The sequence below is a fragment of the Suncus etruscus genome, chromosome 3, assembly GCF_024139225.1.
Source record: "Suncus etruscus isolate mSunEtr1 chromosome 3, mSunEtr1.pri.cur, whole genome shotgun sequence".
NCBI lineage: Eukaryota > Metazoa > Chordata > Mammalia > Eulipotyphla > Soricidae > Suncus > Suncus etruscus.
This window is the reverse complement of record NC_064850.1, coordinates 138,734,930-138,748,817: the sequence shown is the minus strand read 5'-3', so window position 1 is coordinate 138,748,817 and position 13,888 is coordinate 138,734,930. Positions and strand designations below refer to the sequence as shown.

Sequence of the window (13,888 nt, the reverse complement as noted above, 5' to 3'; positions counted from 1 at the left end):
TTGTTTCAGTGAGCCCAAGAGAAGAGTGTCTCCAAACAATAATACAACACATCCTTTTCCATCTTCCACAACACCTACCTTCTCCACATCAGCTTTCTTTTCTGTGAGGAGAGCTACTGTTCTTTTATGAGCTTCATTAATAAGTATCCGGACTTCGTCATCAATCAGTCTTGCAGTGGCTTCACTATATGGTTTCTCTAACACCATATCCCCCTGACGTGGGAGATCAAAGGAGATTTGTCCGACCTTCTCATTCATGCCAAACTGAACAATCTGAAAAAGAATACACATTGGGGTAAACATTCCTTGGGCAGGTCAGTGTATTATTTTGTTTTGTTTTTTGGTCACACCTGGCAACGCTCAGGGGTTACTCCTGAATCTATGCTTAGAAAATCGCTCCTGGCAGACTCGGGGGACCATATGGATCGCCGGGATTCGACCCACCGGTCTTCTGCATGCAAGGCAAATGCCTTGCCTCCATGCTATCTCTCCGGCCCCATGGTCAGTGTATTCTGAGACAACAGTAAGTGTCATGTCAATGACATCAACTCAAATCTTGACTGTAATTTTCCTATTTACCTGAGCAATACTCCATGGCCATATGACATTAATTAAAATGACTTGGGTATTTTGTGTACACAGAGGCAGAAACAGTTAATATTTTAAACCCCTTCTAGGAACACAAGAGTTAAAAACCCACTAATAATATTCATAACACAAAGAGTAAACAAACAGGTGGGGACAAATCTCAACAGATCTAAGACCTGCATGTTATTACTCTGCAAGTAAGAAAAAAAAAAGGCAAAGCAGCACCTGGTACATCTGGGAAAGAAAGAATGCCAGCACAGAGGCTCTGCCTGCACTCCCAGGTCAGCTGTGTGTAAGACAAGAGCCCTATCTGAGTGCAGAGCCAGGCGTGACCTCTGAGTACTGCTGGGTATGGCCCAGAAACCAATAAATAAATAAATAAATAAATAAATAAATAAATAAATAAATAAATAAATATTTTTGAAACCAGAAATAGTACAGCAGATAGGGTTCTTTTCTTACACACGGCTGACCTGGGTTTGATTATCAGCATCCCATATGATCCCCCAATCACTGCCAGGGATGGTGATCACTGAGTCAGGAGTAAGCCCTAAGCACAGCCAGGTAGGTCCAAAAAAGGGGGGATGGGGGAGTTGTTTCTGCAAGTAATATCCATCCAGACCAGATAAGAGAAGGTCCAGGTAAGGTGAGCAGGGGAGCTCAGAAAGTTAGAATCCCATTTTATGAAAGTTCATGGAAATGGGCAGTAGAAATGACTCAAAGGCTACACAAGAGGAGAATCAGGTGAGCTCCCCTGCACTATATGTTTCCCCTAGTACCATTGGGGAAGGTCCCAAAATTAAAATGAAAAGTTCCTGAAAAAAAAAAACAGAAAAGGGAACTGGAATAGAACTAGGAATTCTCCCTCGAATGGGGTGGGGAAAACAGATCTCATCAGAATCAGACAAACCTGGAAGAGGAATAAAAATGAAAAAATAAAAAATTTCTCCATCTCCCAGATTGATGATGAGAGCCTTTAGAAGGACTCCGCCCATTTTCGGGGTATTAGACTCTTACCCCAGTTTATTACTTTTCTCTTTTTCAAACAAAACCACGCAACTTGAACTAGCTAGTCCTGACTCCAGATAGAGGGGGAAATAAGGGAGGCATCAGGACCAAACAGGTGCAAGACTACTAAGTAGTGGGTTGGATACAGAGGGGACCACATATTCTAGCCGCCCTGGGGTGAGGGAAAAGGAAAAGGGAGGTAGGATAGAAACGGAGGCATAGGGATGACAATTTGGCGATGGGAATCCCCCCTGATTTTATGTAAATATGTACCTAAAATATTATTGTCAACAATATGTAAGCCACTATGATCAAAATAAAAATTTATATTTTGACTGAAAAAAAAAATTTAAAACAATCACATACCAAAAAAAAAAAAAAATTATTTCATAAAGAAAATTAAAAGTGGAAAGACATTAAGAGCAAATTGCTACAACTAACAGTTTCTACCAGAAATGGAAGATGAAGAAGATGGGTTTAAAAAGAAGGCTCAGGGGCCCAAGACATAGTGCAGTGGTAGGGCTTTTGTCTTGCACATGGCTGATCCAGGACGAACCAGGGTTCGATCCCCAGGCATCTCATATGGTCTCCCAAGCCAGAGCAATTTCTGAGCGCATAGCCAGGAGTAATCCCTGAGCATCACTGGGTGTGGCTCCCCCAAAAAACAACAAATGAAAACAAAACAAAAATAAAAATAAATAGAAGGCTCACAGGGCCAGAGCGAGAGCACAGCAGGTAGGCCTCATGCACTGCATGCAGCTAATCAGATTGAATCCCCAAAAGCCCATACAGCCCCAGCACAGAGCCAGGAATAACTAACTCCTGAGCATCCTTTGAGCAAACTCACCTGTGCATATGCACTCTGAGTGACTTTCCTGAGGTCGTCCTGTGCACCAGTTGTGATCCTCCCGAAGAAGATCTCTTCAGCCACCCGGCCGCCCAGTGTCATGCACATCCTGTCAAGGAGCTGCTCTTTGGTATACAGGTACTGTTCCTTGGGCAGATACTGAGCATAGCCCAGGCCTTTGCCTCGAGGGATGATGGAGACCTGACGGAACATGCAAAATGCTGAGGAGTTCTGAGCACGAAGTTTATTCTTCTGCAGATAAACATTACCTGGAGAAAAAGCAGCAGGACAGCAGGCGATACACCAGCCTTGGCCAGTAGGAAATCCAACAAGAGCAACTGTTCAGGAGAAATATTTCCTCTAAAGAGGACTTTGCCCAGGCATCAGTGCCAAAACTATGAACACTACTATAGGCATGTGTTTGCTAAACTCTGAACTACAATAAAACAAACATCTAGACATTTAATAGAATTCAAAAAGAGATTAATTTCCCTTAGAGTCCTACAAAGTTTTTATCAAATTCAACTGAAACTGCTCAGCTTTGACGAAAGAACCATGGGTGAGTTAGAGAATTCCTGACAGGCCAAACAAGATGCAGACCTTTCATTCAGACCCGACAGTCAGCCAGGACCACACAATTCTAAGATACAAAAGAAGCTGAAGCCAGAAAGAGGACAGAAGCAAGGGCATTTGCTTTGTGCACGACTGGCCCGGGTTCGATCCCAAGCACCCCATGCAGTCCCTTGAGAGAAGGGCCAGGAGTAAGTTCTGAGCCAGGCTGGGTATGGCCCAGACATCCAAAACAAAAAAGTCTCAAAGCTTTTGTGTTAAATATACCATATCTTTTTTTTTTTTGGGGGGGGGGGTCACACCCAGCAGCGCTCAGAGGTTACTCCTGGCTCTTTGCTCAGAAATCACCCCTGGCAGGTTCAGGGGATCATATGGGATGTTGGGATTCGAACCACTGTCCATCCTGGGTCAGTTGCATGCAAGGCAAATACCCTACTGGCTGTGCTATCTATCTCTCTGGCCCCTAAATGTATCATATCTTCTTAAGCCAATCATTTATATATAGACATATTAGTTGCTTCCACTTTTGCTACTGTTATATAAAACAGGAAGTAACAGGATGCCTCATTATTTTATCAGACTGCTGGTAGCTCTGTGATCATTTATTATTCTATAAGCCTTAATATTTCTCATTATATCTCCTTAACCTACACAGTACTTTTAGTGAAATGGACATTTTAAACAATATTTTGTATATTTTTACTTTATAGGCACTCCATCTTCCACGAAACTTTCATTTACTTATTATTATGTAATATTATTATTATTATTATTTGGTTTTGGGCCCACAGCTTGCAGTGCTCAAGAGATTATTTCTGGCTCTGAGCTCAGGGACCACTCCTGGCAGGGATAAGGAACAATGAGGTGCTAGGAATCAAACCCAGTTTGGCTGCATGTAAGACAAATGTCTCACTTGCTGCACTATCACTATCTTTCTGACCTATCATCCTCCACTAAATTTATTTTTTTGGTATTTAATTTTTTGTCCTACATAAATATTACTAGATCAATTTATTAGTTGCTATCCTCAAAAGCACTAAAATTATGATCAAGAGCACATGAAAATCACATACCAATTTGGATAGAAATGCTATCTTCTAAGATTCTATGAACATGATTCTCTTATTAGGTTTGTGATTTCAATATGTATGTAGGTCCTTCATATAGTTTGAAAAATTCATTCCTATTTATTTCGTGGTTTGGATGCTGTGAAGTTCATTTTAAATATTTAGCACAGATATATACAGGAATACAATCAATCCTTATATACTAACTTTAAACTATACAGATTATGTTCATTTATACACTTCTTTATAGATATGCCATTTCTTCCCTCAAAAAATGCTCACCCCTCCTCGCCGGAGGCCCTGATCTCCTTAAGCATAGCTCCTTACCTTCAGAAGTGGATCCGCATGTTCTAGGTACCAGCCGGCCACTGCATGACCTGCCTCATGGTAAGCCACAGTCTTCTTCTCCTCAGGCTGCAGAACCTGAGTTTTTTTCTCCAAGCCTGTCAAAATAACAAAAGCCCTAAGTGCTTTTAATGACACCAAAATGAGCTATACAATCCTATACATCATCCTATCTAAAACAATATTTAGAGGCTGTCTATTGCAATCCAAAAATCCTGCTAATCAAGGTCAGGAAATAGATAAACTTCAAAATATATCCAATAGACCAAATATACTTTCACTGCTCCTATTCCCAGGCCTACTTTTCTCTTAATTCTTAGTTTTGAGCCACATATCTTACTTTGGGAAATAAACACAAATGCCCCTGAACCCCCCCCCCCCCAGATTAACATGGAACAGGTACAATTCCATAGATAATAAAATCTGGAAAGAACTTGGTTTAATCAAAGTATCTGGAATAATCCAACGGGAAATCAACAAATGCCTGCAGTGAGAGTTGCTGTACATGATCTGACAATGCGAGGATGACACTAAGATCCGGATCTACCAGAAAAATCAGAGAACAAAGCTACACATCAACCAACAGCCAGTCAAAGATGTATCAGGTATGAGCCCAAGACGATGGTCACCAGGAACACACACTTGAGAGGGCTGTACTCCATACACAAGCCTTCTCTGGCCTGGATACATGAAGGCAGTGGTTCTCGCAGAGATCTGTGCACCACAGATGACTGGGGAGACTGCATGAGAATTGGGACGTGTCACATGTGGGTGAAACTCAACTAATAATAACTGATTAAGGAGCCTGGAAAATCATTTCTGAAAACATTCCCAATGATACAGCCCCCAAGACAAGTCTAAAACACTTGTAAGGGTGGGAAGTTAGAAGTAAGTTAACATGCCTTCATCATCCCTTTGATAAGCAGGTTCTGCTTACCTAAAAACCTGCACTTCGGGGGCCGGGCGGTGGCGCTAAAGGTAAGGTGCCTGCCTTGCCTGCGCTAGCCTTGGACGGACCGCGGTTCGATCCCCCGGTGTCCCATATGGTCCCCCAAGCCAGGAGCAACTTCTGAGCACATAGCCAGGAGTAACCCCTGAGCATTACCGGGTGTGGCCCAAAAATCAAAAAAAAAAAAAAAAAACCTGCACTTCCCCCCATGTTTACCACAGGAACATCTCATTTTTCCAGTACGCTATCTTATTTGTTTTGAGGATGGATCCTCAGGAGGTCCAGGGGCCCCACTGGTGGTTCTTGCTTAACCATACTGGTAGCTCAATGCAAGGGCCAGAGAACAGGAGAAAGCATGGGGACTTCTGGGCTGCATATAGCAATGTACAGGGGACCATGTGTACTAATCTCACAGACCCTTGGTCTGTACCTTAGAGAACACTGCTTGTGGCTTTTCTGCAGCGGCTGAGCTGTGTACGTGGAAATGCCCCTTCACCTCATTGAGGGCTATGCCCTGCTCTCTTCCACACTCACACCACCGACTGCAACCCACAATGGAAAAAACAGCACCAATAAGCAAGTTTTGTCTCCACACTGTAACAATGAAATCCTTTCTTTCCATGACACCCTGCTGGGCAAGAATTCACTGCACCTGACACTTGGCTATACTAGCCCCAGAGCCTCAGTGGAACCTTGAGAAAGTGAATTTATTACTTTGCACTCCATTGAAATAGTTGTGTATCCAAAGTTATCAAGAATATACACTGCCAACTCTGAGGGTTTTTTCTTTGGATGCCACACTGGCTGTGCTTAAGGATCACTCTTGGAGATGCTGGGGGACCACATGGTACTGGGCTAGAAACTAGGACTCATACAAAACATATCTTAGTTCACTGAGTTCTTTCAGACCCAAAGATCATTCTCTCAACACCCTTATAGCATCTACTCTAACTGCCAACTCCTCCTCCAACACATACTGTTGTCTCCCATCACCTCCAATCTCCTGGGTCTCACTGTCACCTTTTCCTTGCCTACACAGCATACAAGCCTTAGTGACTTTGTTAAGCATTCCCCTGCCACTAGGTTCTGGGTTCCTTCTCCACTCCCAAACTCCCCCTGCTGGTACCAAGAAGCCACTGTGGTTCACTGCACAGAATAGAAAAAAGCCCTGTCATTTTGTTTTCACCTTACACACCATTCTTCCCTTTAAAGCTGTCTTTCCTTGCCTATCACTATTGGATATGTAGCCTGGAGCCTGCTATCACACATATACACCAGAAGTCGCCTCCAGATTTATGTTTTTGTTTTTGGGAGGCTACACCCGGCGGCACTCAGGGGTCACTCCTGGCTTTTGCGCTCAGAAATCACTCCTGACTCAGGGACCATATGGAATGCTGGAGATCAAACCTGCGTCAGTCCTGGGTCAGTTGCAAGGCAAATGCCCTAGCAATGTGCTACCAGGCCGGCCCCATCCAGATTCTTGTCTTTTCTCTTCAAGGTTAGATTTTTTTGTTTGTTTGGTTTCTGGGTTACTACTGGTTTTGTGCTCAGGAATCATTCTTGGTGTGTTTGGGGGATTATATGGGATGCCAGGTATAGGACCTCAGGCTGGATTATATCACTTTTATTATGTCATTTACTGGCTCAGGAGTAAAAAGGTAATCCAAGTTACATGGTAATTCAATACTAGTTGGAGAACATTAAGGCTAGCACTCATGGCTAAAATCTAGACTCAGAGAGCTTTTTAATTCTGTTGTACTTCCCATAGGAACTTGAGTCTAACTGGCCAACTTCCCATCCAGAGAAGAGGCAACACATTCACCCCCAAACCAATATCTTTTATTCAGCCTCCATCTGCACTGCAATCATCCCATCTACTGGTGCTGGATTCAAACCCACTTCCACAAGACTTGCACAGACAGCTTTCACTCCTCATTCAGTACCCACATCCTGAACCAACAGTGCTCTCTTTATGACCATTACATGATGACAAGAGCTCTAGAAAGCATGGGGAACACGCAGTGTGTGTCCCTCACTCCACAGGCTGGTGTAGTGGGCAGTTTTTGGATAATAGTCGCTCCAGTTCCTTAACATAGGAACTCCTACACTGAAATTCAGGGAAACAAAAATTTAAGTGTTTTAAACAAACCAAGCTAGTCCAATTCATGCTTGTTGATATGTGAATGAGGAGGGTTTGGGCTTCCCGACACCATTCACCCCTCTATAGTGACTGGTCGTGCCCAAGCAACATGTTTAGCCCCTGGAGATATATGGATACATCCTTCTTGGCTTCTACATTGTGGCAGAGGGAAATCCCAAGTATCATATTCATTTTATCAGCTCCCTGGCCCGAGAATAATAGGTGGCCTTACCCCCAATCACCCGCTCAATTGCTTGTTCAAAATGTTTCTCATTTATGGCATCTGCCAGGTGTCTTGCAGCAATCAAAGCAGCTTCATTACAGACATTAGCAACATCAGCCCCTGTGAATGGACATAAGAAGAGTACGCCGGTCAAATAGTCACATTGGTCAGTCATACATGCTGAAGGACCAAAGCCACAGCCAATTTCTCAACTGGTAGTGACCAGTGTTTGATAAATATAAATCAATTTGATTCATACTTTCATGAATCAAACTAGCATTCAATAGCAGTCTGATAAAATCCTTTAAACTGACATTTATATAACATACAGATAACTACAGAGAGCTATTTACCTGTAGAGACAAAACAGATCTTATAACAACAAACGCAGAGTGTTTGAAAATGTCCACTAGTTGATGTAATTCCATCATTTACTGGGAAACAATTTACATGTATCAGTATATAAAAGGTACGCTAATGGGGCCGGAGAGATAGCATGGAGGTAAGGCGATTGCCTTTCATGCAGAAGGTCATCGGTTTGAATCCCAGCGTCCCATATGGTTTCCCCCGTGCCTGCCAGGAGCAATTTCTGAGCATGGAGCCAGGAGTAACCCCTGAGCACTGCTGGGTGTGACCCAAAAACCACAAAAAATAAATAAATAAATAAATAAATAAAAGGTACGCTAAAGATAAGCATTTGAATAATTTAGGACATTCAGTTAAACATGTGAGTGACTATACTTAAAGATCATAAATCTCTAACATTTTTAATTTTTGGTGCCTTTTGGGGGGGGGGGGCGCAACACCCCGTGATGCTCAGGGGTTACTCCTGGCTCTGCGCTCAGAAATCGTTCCTGGCTCAGGGAACTATATGGGACACCAGTGGATTGAACCGCGGTCCATCCTGGGTCAGCCGCATGCAAGGCAAACGCCCTACTGCTGCACCATCGTTCCAGCCCCTAAATTAACTTTTAAATTAAAAAAGATATGTTGGTACCCTCAAATGTCATTGGTGGAATATAAAATGGGACAGCAGCCACTTTGGAAAACAGCTTGGCAGCACTTCAAAAAGTAACAAAACAAGGCCAGAAATACAGCCCCCCAGCCCTGTTAGGAGTGTCTCTGAGTACAGAATCACAAGTAAAACCCCAGCAATGCTTGTATGGCCCAAAGACAGAAACAAAGGAAAAAGTTAAAATTATATACTTAGGAAACTTCATGCTACAAGGAAAAGGAACCTGAGATTTGCCACTGTTTCAAGAAACTTAAAAATGGGACAGCAGGTAATATGCAACTAGTGGGTAATATGCAACTCACCTGAAAATCCAGGAGTTAAAGATGCAAGTTTTCTGGCAAGTTTCTCCTTTTCTAGGGCACTGTCCAATTTTAGCGGTCTAAGATGGACTTTGAAAATAGAGGCTCTTCCCTTTATATCTGGTGGTCCTTGAGATGTCAATTTTAAGGGGGGGGGAGAGAAAAATTTTAAGGAGGGGAGAGTGAACAGTTATAGCTTTCCTCATAAGCTATACTGACCCCAGTGGATATTGTCTCACCAATAAATATCTGCCTATCGAAGCGGCCGGGCCTCATTAGCGCAGGGTCTAGAATATCCGGTCGGTTGGTGCCTGCCAGAATGACGACATTTGTTGTTGTATTAAAACCTAAAAGATAACAAAGACAATTGTAATCAAATAACAGGAGACAGTAAGTGACAGTACTGCTGTCAAGAATGCCAAGTATTTCTGGAGAGATTAGGACAGTGGGGAGGGAGTGAATCTGGGTCAACCAAATGTATAGCAAGCACTCTACCCACTGTACTATGGTTCTGGCCCTTCTTTTTTTCTTTTTAAAAACTGATGGTCTTGGTCCAGAGTGATAATACAGCAGGGAGAACATCTGTCTTGCACACAACCAACCAGTTTCCCCAGCATCCTATATGGTCCCCCGAGCCCACCAAGAGTGATTCCTGAGAACAGAGACAAGGAATAATCACTGAGAACTACCGAGTGTGTTCCAAAACCAAACAAAAGAAACCCCAAAACCTGAAGGTCTGTCAAACTCTTGAGTTTGTCAAGAGTTAATGGAGTAAACCTATCAGAACATTTCCAACAGCATGAGCTCAGTTCATGCTTGTCATATTTAATTATGGTTCTGTTTCTTAGATATAGCATCACTGTAGTTCACAGACAGGGTAACAAAGCATACATTTCCTAGGCACCAAGAAATTAAAGTATTCATATGACTCACTCATATGTCTGGAATTGAATCCACTGAGTGTCATGGTAAGCCCAAAAAGATAAAAGCTTTTTGTTTTGGGCTACACCTGAAGTGTTCAAGGGTTACTCCTGGCTCTGTCCTCAGAAATAATTCCTGGTGGTAATTGGGGGAACCACATGGGATGCCAAGAATTGAACCTGGGTTAGCTAGATGCCTGCAAGGCAAAATGCCCTACCCACCAAACTATAGCTCTGGCTCCAGAATGCTTTGGGGGGTATTAGTATCAGCACAGAATTCCCTTTTAGAGTCACTCAAATAGAAACTATAGTTTAAGCCACAAAAGACTTGAACACTCACCATCCATTTCCACAAGCAGCTGATTGAGTGTATTCTCCTGCTCACTCTGCCCCCCAAAGTTGCCTCTTCCTCTCTTCCTTCCCACAGCATCTATTTCATCAATAAACAGAATGCAAGGGGCATTCTTTCGAGCAAGGGAAAACAAATCTCGAACCTGGATAAAAAATAAAATATTAGGAGTCACCTGAAAATCAAATATTAATTGTCTTCCAAATACAAGTCAAGTTTGTCTCATCAGAAGATGGTATTTTCATAAAGCACATTGTGTAGCTGATATTTTAAAGGTTGTAAGTTGTAGGGGTCGGAGCGGTGGCGCAGAGCAGTATGGCATTTGCCTTGCTGGAGCTAGCCTAGGACTGACCAGGGTTTGATCCCCCAACGTCCCATATGGTCCCCCAAACCAGGAGCAATTTCTGAGTGCATAGCCAGAAGTAACCCCTGAGTGTCATCAGGTGTGGTTTCCCCCCAAAAAAAGTTGTAAGTGTGTAACTTATTGCGTAACATTTAACAAATATTATTTCTACAATTATATAAATCATTGCTTATGTATAAACACAAACAATATTATATTTTATATTGTTTTTAAGGTCATACCAAGTTGTGGGAGTCCCATGGTCCAAGGCCTGTTGTTTCCTGACCCACTTCTTCACTCATCTTTCTTTCACTTCACTGACATGGCCAATGCGCTCCCTGCTCTCCTTTAGCAATCAGCTTCAGGCCTTCACTTTCTGGTGACCCAAGCATCTACCAAATTCTTTCCCAACTTTACCGACTTAGCTCTCCATCCATTCTGATCACGACTCCACCTGAAGCTCCTCTCAGGTTTCCAATTCCTCCCTTGCACTACAGATACTATGGCTCATGAACACTCAATTTGTCCAAGCTCCCCAGTTCTGAGACTGATGCACCAACTCTCTCCATCACAGACCACTGACCCAACACCATAACGATGAGAACATACTCTGAAGAAAGAATATCTACAACTGATAGCACAACGGTTGTATTCTAATAACTGCAGAATAACAGAACAGTGCATTTCTATCTGTTCTGTGCTTTTTTCCTATCCTTTTTTTTTAACTAGTCATTTCAGACACTGGGGAAATACACAATAGAATATGTATGTACTTCTTTTTTGTTTGTTTTGGGGGGCCACACCTGTCAGGAGTTACTCCTGGCAGGCTTGGGGGACCATCTGGGATGCCAAGGAGTGAACTCGGGTTGACCACATGCAAGACAAATACCCTCCCCACTGTGCTATTGCTCATACCCAAACGTATGTACTTCTTTAAAAATGAATCCATACACATTGTCCTGATTTGAAAACTTAACGCAAAGCAACAGTAACCAAGTAATCAACCAAGTAATCAATGCTACACTGGTATAACCAGTCCAGAAATAAACCCACATATCTATCTACGGTCAAGGGTACCAAGATCATTCAAGGGGGTGGGGGGGCGGGGAGAGTCTGTTTAATAACTGGGGCTAGAACAACTGAATAACTAGAACAGTTCTAGCTAGAACTAGAACTGAATAGCTAGAACAACATGGAATAGAATGAAAGTCAAGTGTCCAATCAAGTGGACCTTAGTGTTAACTTCTAAAGTTAACCTCGAATTCGAGATCACAAAGACCACCACTGCAGTAAGGCCTGGGAGTTTATTTACTAGCATTGCCTTCTAAGGCAACAGCCTCCTTACTGAGCTCTCAGGCTCAGTAAGATCCTTTAAAAGGGTTACAGAGGCTTCAAATCATCACAGTTAACCTTTACGTTGACAGTTGTCAAGGGTGTTTTCTTTTATGGCTACATATCTAAAGTGGAATATTGTAGTTTTTAGGGCTTTGGTGTCTGCATCAGCTGAAATAATAGAGGAGGGGCCTGACCTTGTCGGCATGCAGGCCCCAGGTGATCCTAGTTTATCTACTACTGTTTTTGGTTAGATAAATTCCTGAAACTGGCTGTTCTGGTCTAGTCTTTGTTCCTTAAAACTTGACCCTGTCATGGCTGTACTTAGGTTCACAGCAAAGCTAGGTTATAGTTCATTCTAAATCAAACTTTAGATCCTAACAATAAGACAGCAGGAAACCCTTGCATATGGCTAATCTGGATTCAACCTCCAGCACCCCATATCCATCCCTGTGCACTACCAGGAGTGGTCTCTGAGCACAAAGTCAGGAGTAAGCCCCGAGTGGAAATGAACCCTTATCTCACATCATATTAACTCAAAAGAACACTTAATCAAAATGGATCTTGGAACTAAATATAAGAGCTCAAGGAAAATAAACCTGGAAAAGTAAATGCTTATGACCTTGGATTTGGCAATAAATTCTTATCTAAGAAATGCATTGTATGAGATCTGACTATGATTTGGCCCCATTCCACCCCCTACCCCTCTACTCTCCCACATCCATGCCTCATCCCTAACATCCAGTCCCCTGGGCCTATAGGAAATAATCCGAGTGCAGAGCTAGGAGTAAGCCAAGTACAGAGCCAGGAACACCATCTGGTGTGGACCCAAAACAACAAACAAAAGTACTTTACTATCACAAAAGTGGAAAGAAAACAGAATGGCAGGGAAAAAAAACCTATAATCATACACCTGATTAAGAATTAGTATCCAAAATTACAAAATTATTTATTTTTTGTTGTTTTGGGCCACACCTGGCAGCGCTCAGAGGTTTCTCCTTGCTCTACACTCAGAAATCACTCATGGCAGGCTCAGGGGACCATATAAGATATTGGCAATCGAACCTGAGTCTATCCCGGGTCAGCAGTGTGCAAATGCCTACTGCTGTGCTATCAATTCAGCCCACCAAAATTATTTTCAATCACTAACAGTTAAACAACAAAAGAACAGACTGCTGATGTGACCAGAGTGGGCTGGGGGTGGGGTGTATGTGAAAGAAGAGTCAAAGGTCAAATTCCTTCTTTGCTGACAGAGATGGGGGGAGCGGGCAAGACACCTTTCTTCAGAGCAGGAGGAAATACTTACTCTAGCTGGGCCCACACCAACAAACATCTCCAGGAACTCAGATCCACTGACAGTGATGAAGGGCACATTGGCTTCTCCAGCCGTGGCCTTGGCAAGCAGAGTTTTTCCAGTGCCTGGAGGACCCGTGAGAATGGCACCCTGCAGATAAAAGGAGAACAAATTTAACCTGAATTTCATAAAGGCAAACTGAGTGCCCACAAATTAGCCTACACTATCGATTTTTCTGTAAATTTTACTGATACAGCATATATCTTTTAAAGCTTTTTCTTTTCTTTTTTTCCTTTTTGGTTTTAGGGCCATACCCAGTGGCACTCAGGGATCATTCCTGGAAGTGACTGAGGGACCATGTGGGAGGCCAGGGATCACACCTGGGTCAGCTGCATGCAAGGCAAACGCCCTACCCACTGTGTTATTGCCCTGGCCCCTTTTTTGTTTCTGTTTTTTGGGTCATAGCCGGCAGTGCTCAGGGGTTACTCCTGGCTCCACGCTCAGAAATCGCTCCTGGCAGGCTCGGGGGACCATATGGGATGCCAGAATTCAAACCAATGACCTTCAGAATGAAAGGCAAATGCCTTACCTCCATGCTA

The 13,888-nt window shown here is 43.0% G+C and overlaps 1 protein-coding gene across 2 annotated transcripts in view; it reads right to left on the bottom strand.

Annotated features, from left to right (window-relative positions):
• Nucleotides 1-13,888, bottom strand: part of AFG3L2 (AFG3 like matrix AAA peptidase subunit 2) — a 35,549-nt gene that overhangs the window by 6,793 nt on the left and 14,868 nt on the right. For both annotated transcript variants that reach the window (XM_049770031.1, XM_049770032.1), the window contains exons 9-16: nt 13,302-13,439; nt 10,312-10,465; nt 9,291-9,398; nt 9,055-9,180; nt 7,747-7,857; nt 4,408-4,523; nt 2,444-2,644; nt 79-273 (exon numbers count right to left, since the gene is read on the bottom strand). In XM_049770031.1, coding sequence (XP_049625988.1) covers nt 79-273; nt 2,444-2,644; nt 4,408-4,523; nt 7,747-7,857; nt 9,055-9,180; nt 9,291-9,398; nt 10,312-10,465; nt 13,302-13,439 — 1,149 coding nt within the window. The remainder of the gene's footprint in view (nt 1-78; nt 274-2,443; nt 2,645-4,407; nt 4,524-7,746; nt 7,858-9,054; nt 9,181-9,290; nt 9,399-10,311; nt 10,466-13,301; nt 13,440-13,888) is intronic.